General features: G+C 37.9%; 1 protein-coding gene across 4 annotated transcripts in view; it reads right to left on the reverse strand.

Annotated features, from left to right (window-relative positions):
• Positions 1-16,636, reverse strand: part of RNF180 (ring finger protein 180) — a 51,181-nt gene that overhangs the window by 34,376 nt on the left and 169 nt on the right. For 2 of the 4 annotated variants that reach the window (XM_026037460.1, XM_026037445.1), the window contains exons 1-4: positions 16,309-16,518; positions 12,600-12,728; positions 10,337-10,432; positions 6,153-7,103 (exon numbers count right to left, since the gene is read on the reverse strand). In XM_026037460.1, the coding sequence (XP_025893245.1) occupies positions 6,153-7,103; positions 10,337-10,432; positions 12,600-12,692 (1,140 nt within the window). In that variant the 5' untranslated portion in view covers positions 12,693-12,728; positions 16,309-16,518. Of the gene's footprint in view, positions 1-6,152; positions 7,104-10,336; positions 10,433-12,599; positions 12,729-16,308; positions 16,519-16,636 lie in introns of those variants that run through there. The other 2 variants (XM_026037469.1, XM_026037452.1) reach the window with 2 other exon arrangements.

Raw genomic sequence — 16,636 nt, forward strand, 5'->3', positions numbered from 1 at the left:
CCTACCTTTGTCCGTGCAAAGAAGAAAATGAAGACAAGGTGAGAAAATGCACATAAAATATGGAGAAAGAACTGCACCAATTCCCAAGCTCTTGCTCTGGTATCACCTCCAGTGCACAGAAGGGTAAGAGAGGCAGCCTGATGCCAGGAGCGTAGGGGAAAGATTATAGAGGAATTTACAGGCAGATGAACGGATACTCTGAACTGGATTTGCTGAGCTTCCAAATGCCAAAAATAATCTGTGTTAGAAGCAAGAGCACAAATAAGCCTTCGTAGCTGAACGTGACAGACTTGAGGCATAGATAAAGTGGAGCATAGCACTTGCTTCATGTGGTGCAGGAGCTGAAACTCTCTATTGCCCAAGACAGGTTTTACAGGAGCTCAATCTAGACAACAACTGACGTGGAAAACAACTGCGGGCAGCAGTTGGAGAACAACCTGTCTCAGCAGCCTGTCCGAGCAACCGCTCGCTCCCTCTGCTCTCCATTAAAGAGTCTCCCATGGCTTTAGGATCGAGTGCGACTACTGCGTGTTACTCCCAGGACAGCCTCCTTGTATTTTGTCCCTGTTTGTGATGAGCAACATTTCGACCTCTCTCTCTCTCTCTCTTTCTCTCAAAAATTGCTCATACTTGTATAAAAACACTTTGGGTATGCTAGCTATTTATGCCTAAGCTAAGGAGAATCCAGGTATTTTTAGAATGAAAGAAACCCAAGAGACAGATATCAACACAGTAGTCAATATCATTCCAAACATGGACGTTTCCATACAGATCAACAGACTCCAGTCCAGAAAAAAAAAAAAATCACCTTGTAGTAATTCTAACATATTATTTATATCCTACTGAATCTGCTTACTATTAGAAACCAGATCGGTCTGTTGTGCTGCAGCAGGAAGCTCCATATTGCAGCAGGGACTACAGCAAAGGCCTTCTGCTTTCAGTTCAGTAATTGCCTATACAAGGAATACAATCATCATGTTCCTGTCCAGTAGATTTATTCTAGTGCCCAAAAGCCAACATTCATGTTGCTATATATTACTATACCAAAATGCGGATTTCAGAGCCACCTCAAGAGGAGTAAAGTTTAAAAGCTCTGTTGCGGTGCAGCCAAGGGGAATTACAAGGTTCCCACATCAGGGCACATAAAGGGTCTCACGTGTTTATCTACCTTCCTGAAATTTTCTTAAAAAAAACCAAGCAATTATCTGAAGATAAAATTTTATCACTCTGTCGAGTTTGGCCAACATGAGCAAAGATGGTAAAAAGTATTAACTAAGGAAACACAGAAGAAGGCAGAGCAGAAGTTTGGTTTCCATGTGAATGCCTGCCCCAAGTTTTCCCTTTTCCCGGCATCTTTGGTGTAATGCTCCTTCCTCATCATACAGATCTCTCTGCAATGAATCCACTCTGCTCCCATAGGAAACGTTCACAAGGCTCGCAAATCTTTTGCTCTTGCCAATTCCAGGAGCCAAGTGGATGTAACACTCTTCACGGGAGGGTTTCTTTCTAATGTTTATCTTCCTTCACCATGGCTGCACTCAAGTCATTTTTTCTTTTTTTTAATATGTCTTTTGCTTTGTTTCTTATTTAATAAGTTTAATATTTCTAATTGGAAAACTATTTTCTTAACCAATGTATTTGCTGTATGAAAGCTAGCATAAAAAGTATACTAACGGAATGAAAGGACACAGTTTCTTTTTTTGGGGTAAAGTGCATTGCAGAGATGTACTGCAATTTTAGCTCTCCTCTTCCCGAGACATACTAATTTTAATCTACAAATGGAAATTGAGATATTCTAAGTTACATCTATTTACACCTTATAATTATACTTTAAAAAAGCCTATGCATAAGCTCTCCTCTTTCTATACATAGAAGAAAATGAGAAATAGAAAAATATCAAAATACAGTCACATGAAAGTGTTCAACTTCTTGAGCTACAAACAATCTAGAAACTTTTGTAAAACTGTTGGACATTTTTTAAAGACTGTGGGGGAGAAGTCTTCTTTAATGAGCATGAATTTGCTTCCTTCTGTCTGCCAGCATTATCAAAAATGTCAGGTCGCCACTACATCAACTCTATGCCTTTTCTTCGTGCTCAGGACATCAAAACGCTGCCTTTTTGAGCCTAATCTTTAGAAACAATATATCTAAACTTCCATTGTTCAAATAGAAGGTAAAAGACTAAGTTTAGAAACTTGATTGCAAATTACTAATAATGGGAACTGACAGACGTGGCATCTTCTCAAATGTAGGCATTCTCTCGGAAGAAAATTTAAAAGGACGAAACACACACACTCTCCCCCACAATTCCAAACTGCATTAAATGTGAAGTCGGCTCCTAACTAAGCCTTTACCATGTAAGAACTTCTAAAGACAAGTTTTCCCTTCTGGTGTGTAATCGTTGTTAAGTGTTTAATAAAGTGTTGATAAATAACACCAGGGAAACGCACAAAACACCGTTGAAAGCAAAAACCTGGAAACAGTCTGCTGCATTTCCTCATCACTCAGGGTAAAGTTCCTCATTACCTAGTTTAAAGAGCTTTTTCAGGGTCTTTTTTTTTGACCCACACCTTAATCTTTACACCTTGTAGTTTGTCAGCTGTGGTTTCATTTCACTTCCTTTGCATCCTACCTTACTTTGGTCCCAAAATTAAATAATACATTTGTTCTTGAAAAAAACAGTCGAGGAATCCATAAGTAGCCAGAGAATATACATACATTTTTTTTAATAGCAGCATCACAGCAGGGATGCCTGAAACCCACTGCACAATCACATGATCACCTGAAGGATTTATAGCTTAAATACAAACACCAGAACGCATGAAAAAGAACTTTAATCCAATTTACCCATGAAAGAGAAACACTGATGAAGTGACTAAGGCCAGAAGTTAAAGCTTCCAAATCTAGTGTCTTTGCTACAAGACCATCAGTTGCTAGAGATCAGCATTGTAGATACGAAAATTCAAGGCTGCAGGCCAAGATAAAAATATTTAGCACAGGATGGTGTGGTAAAACATATTTTAGCCATCTGTTTATCCTTAGTTCTGATTAACACTGGGAGCTCGCAAGCAAACTTATTTCCTGGAGACTCAGCATCAGTCCCCTTTTCAGACACACATTTCCATGCTTTAGAAAATACACAAAAGCATTGGCGATAGCGTGGAGTGAATACCTAATACTGGTGATAGTGTGAAGTGTGGAGCAAATACCTAATAATATTTTCTTCTCCCATAAATAATTTCCAAAAGGATACTGCAATTCTCAAGTTAGCTGTAGCGTCTTCCTCCACATAAAATGACTGCAAACAGAAACAAAACGTAACTGGGAGAAGCAGAAGATACTTCTTTGACTGAGTTCTTTCAGAAAACAAGTTTCAGACTTCAGTAAATAATGCAAACATACAAATTCCCTTCTGTGTGCCTCTGTTATAGCAGAAACACTTCATATTCTTGGCTATCACAAGAGTAACAAAAGCCATTATTCATACTGGTTAGGCACTTCCTATTACACTCTTAATGATATGCATTGTACATATTGTTAGTACATTGTATTAGCATTTGTTAATACATGGTATTGTTTTGTGGCTCTCACACTACAAAATAAGAGTAGAGAAGCAGCCTGTGCATCTGCAAAGAAGTGCGGAGTCTGGAAAGGTTCGTCCTCTCGGGCTGCTTCCTGGGAAAAGTTTTAATTAAAAGTAAAAATAAGCTGTATAGTAACTTTGATAGATATAAATTAAAAGATTCACTTCCCATTGCAGTTTTGAACAGGGCTGCTTGAAAGAGCACCTGAAACGCTCCCCACTGTCATTTATCAAAACTCCTGCATTTCATCCACTCAAAAGTTTAAGCTTTCCTCTATCTGTGAAGTTTTACCACCTGTTAACATAAATGTATAGTGATAAGTATGCTTAAAATCACAGTTTGAGAGTACCACGAGCTCCTGTTCCGAGCATCGCCGGGACAATTGGTGTTGGAGCCGAAGAGAAGCAGGGCAAGGGCAGCTGGGCAGGGGCCCTTGGCCAGCACCTTCATGGCACGACATGTCACGAGGGGCCACGATGTCCCGATCCCGCCACAGCCCCTTAGCTGCCCGCTAAGCAGGTCCTGCCCTGCACCAGCTGCCAGCAAGGGTAGGCACATCAGTGCCCAACAAGGAACAAACCCCAAGGAACTTCCCTCCCCAAACACTGTTCAAGATCACATGGTTTGTTTCACATGCTTAGTTTTCAGTTCTTGACACTTAACAACAGGGCAGCATTGGACAAATCAAAACATTGAAAAAAAAAATAATGTGGAGGAATTGGTTTGGCAAGGTTTAACAGAGATTTGAAAGTATATTTTTCTTTCTCTCAGCTTCTACAAATTAGCGAAATTTGCACAAAATTTTCATCTAGGAAATAACATCTAGCAAAGAGGAAGGTGGCTGAAGAGACCTCAGGTAATACATCTGCAAATGTTCGTATATACCGTGTTTTTGCATCAGCATTTTATTCAACACAAGCAATGAGCTCTGGAAATTCTAACAAACATTTTAAGACCTCTGACATCTAATCACCTTTAAATTTACTACTGAGTGCTAGTCTTTTGACAAGACATCCAGAATTTAGAAAGATTCTTTACTCTCAGTATCACAGACACTTTACAAAGCCCAAACAAGTTTTCAAAATACAACAATGCCAACTGCAATATTGGCTAACACAAAACAAAACCACACACCAAAACCCCAAAATTTAACCTTCCTTCAGATGAAAGTATACATGCCATACTGAAAATCCCTATGATATGTCCCAGAGTCATCACATTTTCAAGCTGGATCTGCACATTTAATTGAGAGTGACACCTTCTATGCAATCATTACTTGACCTTGAATTCCCTGTTCGCCTTTGATTTTGTATGATGTTCTAAAGGATCTACTGATAATATCTAGAAGAGTCTGGAGTCATTCATTGTCTGAGCAAAGTGAAATAGTACGAAGACAGTGGAAGAATAAGACTCAATAAAGGAAAAAAAATATGTGCAAAGGGTCAAAGCAACATTCATATATTAATTACCCCTATATAGCATAGGGGTAATGCAAATCAACGAAAACAATACAGCGTCTTATTTAAGCACTATTAAAATAACATTAGCAGCTTGTAGATAAGGCATAAATACTAAATTAAATTACATTGCTAACAAATGTAAAACAATCACACACCCAAATCTGTGAGCTATGGTTTACAGAAGCTTTACATGCCACTTACTTTAGCTACAGAACATTCTAAGCCTATAACAAAGGCATGTCAACCCAAATGGGAATGATTTCTCAAGTATATATACTTCTTAAGTATATATAATATATATATTTTTAAGTACAAGTATATAAAACTGCTTAAGTATATATAAGTATACACTATTTTTGTGGTGTGAATTACATCACGTGTATGCTCTCTCTGACCATGCAATATTTTATGGTAGGATTTTCATGAGAACTTTTCTTTCACAGACATGCATATCATTTGTCCTTCTATTTAATTTCCTCTAAGTGATAACCGTGCTATTCATTTTAAGATACATTCCCGGTTTCTTTGCTCCTCTCTTTGCCTTCCCCAAAACCAAATCTCATAACCCATGACCTTTAGCACTATTCCTATTTAGATGGTTTGAAGAAATTAATAATAAATATATGTGATATGAATGTTTAACACCTGTTATTTTGGCATACAAAATATTTAGCTACTAAAGACATGGGAATATTACCAACATCAACTCATTATTCAAAGAAAAATATTTGTTATGGCAAATAATATAAACATCTTATAAGATATGCATAAAGATACCCCAAAACAACATTATTTAGAAGTTAGGAGATCCTGAATGCTAGTGTTTACCATTTAAAAGACACAAATGTTTTGATTTCCTTTGAGCCTATTAAGTTTTACAAGATTTCTTCTTTACGCATCACAAGAAGTCTGACAGAAACTAGTTACATACTTATCTTTACCCATCAAGATTTAATTCTACAGAGAAAGAACAGATTAGGTAGAATTAAAAAATCATTCATGTACTAAGAGATCAAGAATTCTTGTTTCAAGGCCTGAAAGACTTATAAGAGCAACTTAATGACTTACAAGAGCAACTTTATAAGCACAATTCATTTTAAACACCTACCTGCTTCTGTAGCCACCGTTCTCGCCTTCTTTGTTTTCTCCTTAAGCTTTTCAACTTGTTTCTTTCTCTCTTACTCAGCTTTTGGTTTAAGGAAATACTTGCAGGTTGCACAGGACCAACAGGTGCCCCGTGCTGTTCTTCTTCTACAGCACTTGTAGATGAGGAAAGGTTCATCACAAAAGGTGACTGATCCGCGATGGCACTCCCAGAATATTGTCCAGCAGCTTCAAAATCACATTCGCTTTCTCTTTCCCTGTGCACTAATGCATTAAAGGAGGTAACTTGAAACCTTTTCTGTAGTTGATCAGCATTTGAACAATACTGGTTCTGAAAAGCAGTCTCACCTTTCTGATTGGACTCTAACTGCAAGTCACATCTTGTGTAAACAGGTGGATTTTCATTCTGGCCACGGCAAATAGTTCCCACACTGGAAGTTCCATATAAAGCAGGCAACAAAACAAGACTCTCTCTGATATTTAAATCCAAACTGCGTGATCTTCTGTGAAGAGCTTTTACAGTGCATACATCATTCACAGGCCAGGCAGCAAAACGTTTTTTTCTTTGATTTAATGTATCTAAGGGAAGTCTTTTACTCTTCATCTCAAAACTGGATGATCTTACTTCCAGACAAAGTGCTTCCGTTAATCTTCCATTACCATTATTATTTCTGGCCATGTATGAAAACCCTTGATTTTTGATTTCCAAAGCTGCAGATACCAGTTTGTGGCGGGGATCCCTGTTAAAACCAGTCTGAATTTTGCGGAGCGTCAAGTGTTTTGCTGCTTGTTTTGCCGCTTCAGCAGCAAAGGCTGCCTGATAGTCAGTCCGACTCTTGCAGAAATGTATATTTACAGACAGTCCACAGGAGCACTTTGTGTTGCAAACAAAGTTAAAGCCCCCTAAGCGGGCCTCACAGAAGGGACAGTGTAGTTTTCCAATTGTCCACTGTGCCTATTAGCAAGGAACGAAAAAAGAACAACAGACTCATTGTAAATGAACGATTAAGAAGCCATTACTGGATTTACTTTTTGCCTTTAATGAAAAACAAAAACTAAACTTTTACACACAGGAAAAGAAACTGCCTACAGGAAAAGGAAAAAAAAAGGAAAAAAGAAAATCCACTATAAATAATGTTTTCTTAAAAACACTGCTTGCTGAAGTGATAACTAATTCTAATGAATGCAGACAAAAGACCCTCACACATTGCAAAATGTAGAGGCTTCAACTTGTTTTTAAAAATTTGTCTACATTTGTCTAGATTTGTCTACATTTGTCTAACTATTGAAACTATTAAATCCTCTAAAATACAAATCAATTTACCCTGTTAATGTGGAACTGGCAAGTACAGTTTTCTACTCGAGTTTTCTGAGTGCTGATACATCCCCTGAATACTAAGTACACTGGAAGAAGACTTCTCACAAGATGTCTGTAGCTTTTGCTTTGCTTGTCCAACATTACTTTAAGTGGTACTTACTGTATTTTGGTGTACGGAGTATTACAACATGATCCATCACAAACTTTTTTTTTTTTTTAAATCTTTAAGCAGATTATTTTCATTTTTAGTAATTTGTAAGCTTTAAATCTAAAGCTACTTTTTCAAAGGAAAAAACACAGATCTATAAATGCGCACGTTACATACACATGTAACTTTTAAAATAAATGTACTAGTCTCCTAAGCTGAAACGTTTGTAAGGAATAGAGTTATGCAAGTGCTTGTAGGTTCAAAGCAAATACAAGAAACAAGATTATCATCTCTGGTCACACATCACTCACTCGTGTGCCTTGAGCTGTAAGTGAAATTCAGCCCTGAGTACTACAGATGCTGCCCAACATTTCTAGCTAAGCATTGCTTTTAGTTGCCTTTCTCTTTGCAAGTTAGATTGAGAAGATGTTGCCATGACTGATGCACATTTAGGGGAATGCTTCAGAAAAAAGTAGTTTCATAAAAGGGTTGTGTGCTAAAAAAAGATAGCACTGGAAAAATTTCTGGAAACTCTTGAGAAATTTACTCGTGTTTTGTGCTAAAAGCTTGAAATTTCACAACACGTAAGAGATGTGCCTTTTGTTGCTCCTATGAGAATCTGCTCGAGTCTGGAAATGTTACTAGTTTAGAAGAAAAAAAAATCAGTTTACATACGCTCAGTAAAGCTTTCTGAAGACTTTAAGATCTCTGAAAATTCTTCACCACGCACAGTTCCTCTCAGAATTTGAGAGGCTGAACAGTTTCCCAAAACTACTAAACTGTTTCAAGGATTTACTACGAGTTTCCCACATTCCATTTCCCTGGTGCTTTCAGTGAGTCCTGCTGGTACTCCTGCACTGGGGAATAGAATCTCAGATTTCCAAACCCAGGGTAGAAACAAAATCTATGAAGAGTCAGGGAAGAAGAAAAGGAGCCTTGGAAAGAAGAAATGGAAGAGAAAGGACATTTCTGCCCTATGTGCTCAGAGACCAGGAGAAGAGGTGCAATACAAAGGAGTTCAATACTTATTTAACATAAACTTGGAAGCAGACTGTGGAAGTACTGACTCAATAAAAGTGGCAACAGCCTAACTGTGGAGGAGGTGCTAGGAGGTAAATCAGCAAGGGTTGAAGGGACACACTTTCATGGTGGGCTGCATAAAAGGGGAAAGCAGGAAGGAGACAGCCAATTTAAGAACTTCTATACACTGAAGTGCATATAAAACCAAATGAGATTGGTTCAGAACAGGGACAGATGGTAAAAAAAGAACTGGTCAGGAAGCAGTAGGTTGTTACTGCCTGCAAATATACCTTGCTTATGTAAAATGATTTAGCCTTTGATTCAGAAGTAATACAGCAGGAAATAACACATAATCATAAAATTATTCAGATCCTGGTAAAAAAGAATCATGTCAAAAGCCCACATGTTTACCCATAAACCTAGAGGACCTTTCCACAGGAGTCAGAAGGGAATGCAGCAAGTTTCCAGGATGGAAAAGGACAAAATCAGGGCTAAGACAGCTGAAGGCTTTATTGTAGAACTGAATTCTCTGTCTCTGCTGCCAGACCAGAGGAACACTGCTCCTCTGTAATCCCAAGCAAGTATTTTGAGCCTTTTCCACATAATCATGGTCTACGGTTTTCTTACTTTGCAGCTCTCCAAGTTATATCTCTAGGCTTGTAAATACCAGAAGGACGGAGAGCAAGAGCTAACAGCGAAATGTATGTAACCAGCTGCAATAAGACAGATCATAAAAAATATGAAGTAGTAAAAAAAAAAAAAAAATGGATCTTCATTATGAGGCATTCAAGATTAGGAAACTCAAGAGGAAAATATGTCCTTGCTGCTCAAAGTCTTTTTTCCCTGCCTCGAAGGAGAAATTTTTGTGAAATAGATACACTATTTTGCCATGCAGTGCTGAAGCAGAGAGATCAGTAATTTTAAGAGATTACTAATTTAAAGAATTGCATGTGACTCCTCAAATCAGATAAGACCGATCAGAAAAAACTTACAGTGCCAGACTATTACTATTTCTGCTTCTTAAATTCATGCAATTACTAAGGGTCAAGAAGCTGATGTTAAGTTCAATATTTAACTGCAGTGGAGCAATCATTGCAACAACAAAGCTGTGAGCTGCTTTGTAACTTCAGGTGGGCACATACAACTCCAAAGCGATACTGCTTATCGTGAGACTTTTGAAACTGTAGGAATGCATTTTTCTATTTAATATGACAAAATAGGACAGGTGATTTAGGAGACAGATATCACATTATAAGTAATCTCTAATAAACTCTCAGTCCATTTTTTTTTCAAATGTGCTCCTTACCATTCTTCATTAGGATGAATGCAAGTCCTACAAGACATAAGGATCAAGCCAAAATATACAAACTTTACAGTTACTATAAATTTAAATATTTGATAAAATAAAAAGAGGTATCCTGTGTTAGCTGGACAAATACATTTTAAGCATTCATGCATAAATGGCTGAGAACAGAATATTCTACTTCTAGGCTTTGTGCATACAGAAAAAAATGTTTAAGACAAAAGGAAAAAAAGCAAACCTGCTGTAAATGGTAATAGATACGAACAACTAACGAAACTTCTCTCAACAAAATGTCTGCAAATTATATGTGGATCTCAGGGGAAAAGTGTCCTTGGTATTTGTTCTTACTTACTTCATATTTTATTGAACAAAAAAGATGCAAGTTTTTTAAAAATTTACCTTTTCAATAGCGCATTTTACCCACTCTGGAATGGCTTCTAAGCTCAAATGCCATATGTTGCAAGTTTCCTGAGCAACAGCTGAAAGTTGAGGTGTCTGTTAAATACAGAAATATTGTATTGATATTCAACATTCACATGTGGTTTTTCTTTGAATACAGCCAGAATTTAGCCACTGAAATTCAGCAAGTGTTTTCATAACAACAGATAAAACTCAAAAGATGCTGTGCTTACTCTAAGCAAAAAATAAAACAGATGCTGCCAGTAACACACTATTTCTGAATCTAAGGACACTGGACAGACTCTGAGAGGGAGGTACTTTTGTTTTATAAGAACAGAAAGGGTGCAATGGTTGATCTTCTAAGTGTATCAGGAAATTGATCTCACAAATATCAGTTTTCCAGTGAAGACAGGACAAAGTTAAGTTCATTTGAAAATGGTATTCAGTATTAAAGAATCATTTTACAAAGAGTTTCAAATTAATTTTCTAAAAACCGTTCATAGTGTAAGTTTTGTAAGTTTTGTTCAGTTTTTATTTCAATAATGTGATCAACTGCAGAGAGAAAAGCAAGGTTTCAAAGAACTGTGCATAAGAATATTGTTGGATTTTAGCTGAGCTTCCAAATTGTAACATTCCATGAACTAAGTAAACATAGCTAAAATAAATACAATTATATATTTAGTGTGTAATGAATTTTTATATATATATATTTATATATATATAATCTGAATGACAAATTATAATGCTGACTAAGCTATAAAAAATGGGAAGTACAGAAGTTTTAAAAAAGATGTTGAAAGTTAAAGCACAAAAAAAATCGTTGACTCCTATATTACAAAGCTCACGGGAATAAGTTGCATTATGCCGAGATGTTAAAATGGATCTATATATGGAAGACAGGAACTTTTAGAAGTTCTTCAACTAAAAAAATGGCTGTAGAACTAAAATATCCAGGTATATTTGTCATGCTTGTCTTGTCTTTTTCCTCATATCAAAATCAGCATGAAAAGAACACAGCTGCTAACAAAGTCAAAATATTACTCTTCTCATCTTTGCAGAATATTTGCTATCCAGTGCCTCAGAAAACATGCTAACTTATGTTTATTTATCTGCTATTTACATGAACATGCAAGGAAATTTTCTGGTTGTGTGCACAGAGAAAGTAAATCTCCTGTAGCAAACAAGAGGACCTTGTCCCACCACGAGCATCCATGACAAGCAGACAAGCATACTAAGTTCACCACTACTTTTGCCATAAAAAGAGTTGAAATTATCCCCAACCTCTCCCCATCTGCTGCAAAACACAAACCATGTAAAAATACACTGCTTTCAAAGGAAAAATGATATGTTTACTTTCCCTTCTTCACATTGCCAAGAAAACAGAGGTTTTAAAAAAGCTATGTAAATATAACAAAGACTTGCTGAGTCCCAAGATAAATGCATTTGATAAGTATAAATGCATATTCAGGAAACAAGCCATTAATTTGTGAAGCTAATCAACAGAAAGTGACGCATACAGGTGCCCAAAATGCTGCAGGCAGATGACACCTTTATGCATTCTGAGCAGCATTAAAGAAAACAAAGAAGACAACTTGCCAGTTCTTGGATAAGGAAATTATTTTCTACCCAAAGGGGCTCCATTTCTGATGATATTTCCCATAATTTTCACTTATGTCACCAACATACAGACTTATGTGCATATCAGCTATGAAAATAAAATCTGTGAAAGCATTCTTGAAGAAGCAGTAAAATTAAGATAGCGGCTTTTAAAATATTTCCCTGCTTCTCAGCGACGAGATGGATGTCTTGGCTAGAAGAGTACAGACAGCTGTTTCAGACACACCAGGCCAGAGCATGTCTTGCTATACTGCAAATGCTTGCATTGAAAACATTGATTTCTGACTACTAAATTAAACACATATGCATGAATAAATACGGACCATTAACAATACTAACTATGTAGACTCTTAAAAAAATTATTTATTTCTACTTCTACTGATGTGGTTCTTACTGTGTTTAAAAAACAAACAAACAAAACAACACAGCAAATCCTATTTCATTTTTTTTCCTTTGATTCAGCATTCAAAAATGTATGGACTATCTTGTTGACATATTTTGTAAAGAGTCTGATAGGTTATAGTCTGACCCATCCGTAGGGTTAATATTTGTCTCCAGAGGCAAATTACTACGTGAAAACACATATAACACTCCTCCTCTATTTAAAACCCAAAAGCTACAACCCTCCTTCAGACTCCATACTTACTTTAAATGGTTCTTTTCCATGACATTTTATAAGGCAAGCAGAACTTGCTATGTATTTTCTACATTTCCAGCAACGTAGTGCATCAGTCTCCATCACTCATTTCCGCTGTGATTCCTCAGTCCTGCATGCCTATGTGTGGAGACCACAAAAACACACAGCTCCGGTCACCTGTTAAGTCCACGCATGCTTTCCTTTTGCAACCCCCAGGTCTATCAGTAGTTTATCTTCACTACAGAAGAGAGTAATACTTTATTTATATTACAAGCAATAATTTTTTGATCTTGTATAGGACATTACCCCAAAACACTTTAAAGAGCAAAGAAAAGAAGCTGTTTTATTTTTAGATTAAATACAGAATTAGAAAATACAAATCCTCTAAATCTAGAAAATTGACCAACTTCCTACATGTTTACACAAGAGAACTCTTGGTATTCCAATTTATATACCCTTTGCCAAACAATACTACTTCCCAGAACATGTCCATGAAATTAAATCCAGATTAAAATATACACCAAATATGCATATATGTGATGACATCTAATGAAAAAGCTATCCTGTAAAAGAAGGAGAAAAAAAAAAAAATAAAAGGCTTGTTATCTCAGTGGATATCTGGAAGCTTGTTCCCTTAAACTATTTAGTGTGGGAGGAATAGAGCAACTGCTGAGAAGCTCAACAGGGCTTTTCACAGACCTGAATTATCTTGTGTGTAAAACAGAGATATTACCTAAGACAATGCCAGCAGGACAGGAGAGCTGTTTTTCTGTTTGCTCCTTTCTACAGTCTCATGTCACTTTGGTCTTTTCTAAACTGTGTCCAAAGGCTTGTCTTCCTGCAAGCTTTTTCGAATGTTCTTCTAACAGCTTCTGTTTCTATCCCCTTGTGCTAGCTAGCTAACAAAAAGAAACCTTTTACATTTACACATTCAACTCAAATAGGATGCTATAGTTATCTGTACTTGGACTGCTGAAGTGTACAACGCTAACTGTCAGGGAAGCTGCGCCATAAAAATGGAGCATTAAAAGCCTATGTGCTCTTCCATACTCCACATGTCTGATTCTGCAATCCATTTCACAACTACATTTTTATTTATTTTTCACTGACAAAGAAAACTTGAGGTCCTCAACCTAGACTGCCTACACAGCAGTATGACTAAACCACATAAACCACTAATAACAAGTCATCAGTGACATCTGATGTGATGTAAACTTCTCCCTATCTAAAGTGTCCAGCAAGCAATCACTGCTTCACAGCAGAATAAAAGTCTTTCCTTTAATAAATACTTTGCAAGTTTTCACTTTGTTGTGCACAGACCTTTCACTTAAAAATACACTTTAATAACACAAAGCGTATACCTAGCACAGGTTGTATCTTGTGTAACCAAGGATGCTGATAGTACATTATATATTTAAAAAGCTTGATAGTACATTATATATTTAAAAAGTTTCATAAAGCACACGTAATTCTGAACATGGTGTTACAGAAGGCTGACGTGTTCTGGCCTAGTGGAATTTAAAAGAGGGAATTCTTGTCTATTTATTACAATTCTGCACATTCGTACCTCTCTGCAGTTCTTACAAAGGAGCCCTACCATTGCACATTAACACATTACAGAGGTACCACATTAGAAAACAGCAAACTCAATAATTCTGATTTGCTGTATGAGCATTCTTATTTTAATCTGTACTAAACTCCAAGAGTAACTCAAAAGCACACAAACACTAAATAAAATTTAAACACAGTGTCCTGGATAAGTTTTTATTTATCCTGTTTGCATTTTAAACTATTAAATGGCCTCTTATTCTCACCTGGCTTTTTCTTTTAGCAAAAATACCACCATCAAGGCTACAGATTCCTCTCTGAGAGCCAGACACGGAGGAACTAGAGCGTTGCCCTCAGTCAGCCTTTTTAGCTTGGCACAGGACCATGTTGGTTGCAGCTGAACTGCTTCCAGATCAGCTGGTCCGGGAGCTCATGTTTACCTCCAAAATAGCATGTAGACATATTTGAGCGTCAGAAAGTCTCAGTCTCTCTCTACCTCTCTATTTTATGTCCTTAAAAACTTCATGCAGCCTGAATTTTCTTGCAATTTAAGCCTTACTCTTTCCCTTAACCACCTTGAATAAGGAGAACAAAACGTCTCTCTTTGTTATACTTAAGCACATTTTATGACTTGAAGCACTTCTATGTTAGCTCCCCTTCAAACTTGTCTTTTGACCAAATAAATGCAATTCTTTTGATCTTTCCTCATAGATGAGGCTTCTGATCTCCACCTGCCACTGTGAACTCTTTTAAATGGGTCTTACATCACTGTAAGTGTAATGTTCTTCCACCACAGTGTTCAAATCTGTATACAGAACTTGAACTATTACTAGCACTGAGTAGCCTGTATATATATGTATGTATACACATATATAAATGTAAACATCTATCTCTACAGAGTTATCCTAATATAATATCACTAAAGCAAAAAATGTAACACTGATTCAACAACACAAACAAAAAAGATGGGGGAAATGCCTTAGAGCATTTCCATCCCATCTTTTGGGGTGAAAGCTAACACAAAATTCATTAGAATTCACTTTTGAAAAAAATACTTCTTATATTTATATGGTTGGAAGACAAAAAAAACAATTTTCTACTGGCAAACAGTTTTAATAAGTAATTTTTGCATGAGATCCTTGCAGGTTTCTGATTCACACATGCTCCTTGAGACGTTACGGGGAAGTGAAGCAGGGATCACATCTCCTCCACTGCTCCTTTACCCGGAAAGCCTATGAACAGCTTTCCAGGTAGATAGATAGAAAGATAATGCAGCCATTCACAAAGAACACGCTGAGACACAGGTGAATGAAGTGCCAGACACCGCAACCAGCAAAATGAATCAGCTTCCTGTTTATTCATCTCTTGAATGGGACTATTTCGCTCTGGACATCCTCTCAGCAGTGGGAGGTTGTTTGTTTGTTTGTTCGTAAGCTGTCTTTGATATTTACACTGAGGTTCCTTTGGCAGTCCAAGCTTATAGTGTATTTAGCTTTCTTTGTTTCTTGTCAAAGAGTTGCTAGAAAGCACAAGGTAAAGTCTACGAAAAGTTGTTTACCCACACAAGGTATAGGATAAAACATAAAAACCTATTTCTCTTCAAAATCTAGTCTAAATCTTCTCTTTGACTAGGTTCTTCCTTCCAGAAGCGTAAGAACAGGGAAAGAAGCAAACCGAGTGGCTCTCAGTGCTTCCTAGTTCCAGTCACCCATGACTGCTGTGCGCACTGCAACCACCAAGGTGGCAAATGTTATTGGGTACACCAAGTAACGAGGACATGGGAAGCTCAGCTTTAGTCACTGGGAGCTCTGAAGAAATGATAGATGGGTGGCACTGCTGAATTAAAAGGGCAAAGAAAAGCTACATGAGCTGTCCTAACCAGTACAGGTCTGGACCAGAAGTTCCTGCTCCCGGAACAAAACGACCTGACACTCTGTTCCCTGGGAAGTGATGACGGAAGCTACTCAGGTACTTGCAAACACTGGCTGCCAACTTCTCAGCTCCCGGCTATTTCTCCTCAGAGAGACACTGCTAAAGCAACACTTCTGCACTTCTCAAAGTCTACAATAAAGTGACTCTTTCATGGAAAGGCAGAAAAAGAAAAGGTTCAAAGAATTGCCTCCAGAGGCCCAGAGGAGCAGAGGCACCAGACGAGTAAAAGGCCACACACCTGCTCATGCACCAGCCGGACTATGACCCCTGTTTTGCTCTGCCTTCCAGGTAGCAGGGAGCAGCTTTCAGATGATGATGACGATGATGATGGGGCGCCAGGCGACGAGGGCCGGTGTCTCCCGGGAGACACTGTTCCTCGCGGGCGCAGCCCGGTCCCCACAAACGCCTATGGCAGCAGGGGCCACAGGGGAGGCGCGAGGCGCCTCTCCTGCGCCGACAGACAGGTCGGCGAGGGCCGGCAGGGAGGTGCCACGGCCGCCCCGGCCGGCACGCAGCGCCGCCGGCACGCGGAGGACACGCCGCGAGGCGGGCCACGGGCCACGCTG

This window comes from Nothoprocta perdicaria, unplaced genomic scaffold (genome assembly GCF_003342845.1).
Source record: "Nothoprocta perdicaria isolate Ctin4 unplaced genomic scaffold, notPer1 scaffold_1, whole genome shotgun sequence".
In the NCBI taxonomy this organism is placed as follows: Eukaryota; Metazoa; Chordata; class Aves; order Tinamiformes; family Tinamidae; genus Nothoprocta; species Nothoprocta perdicaria.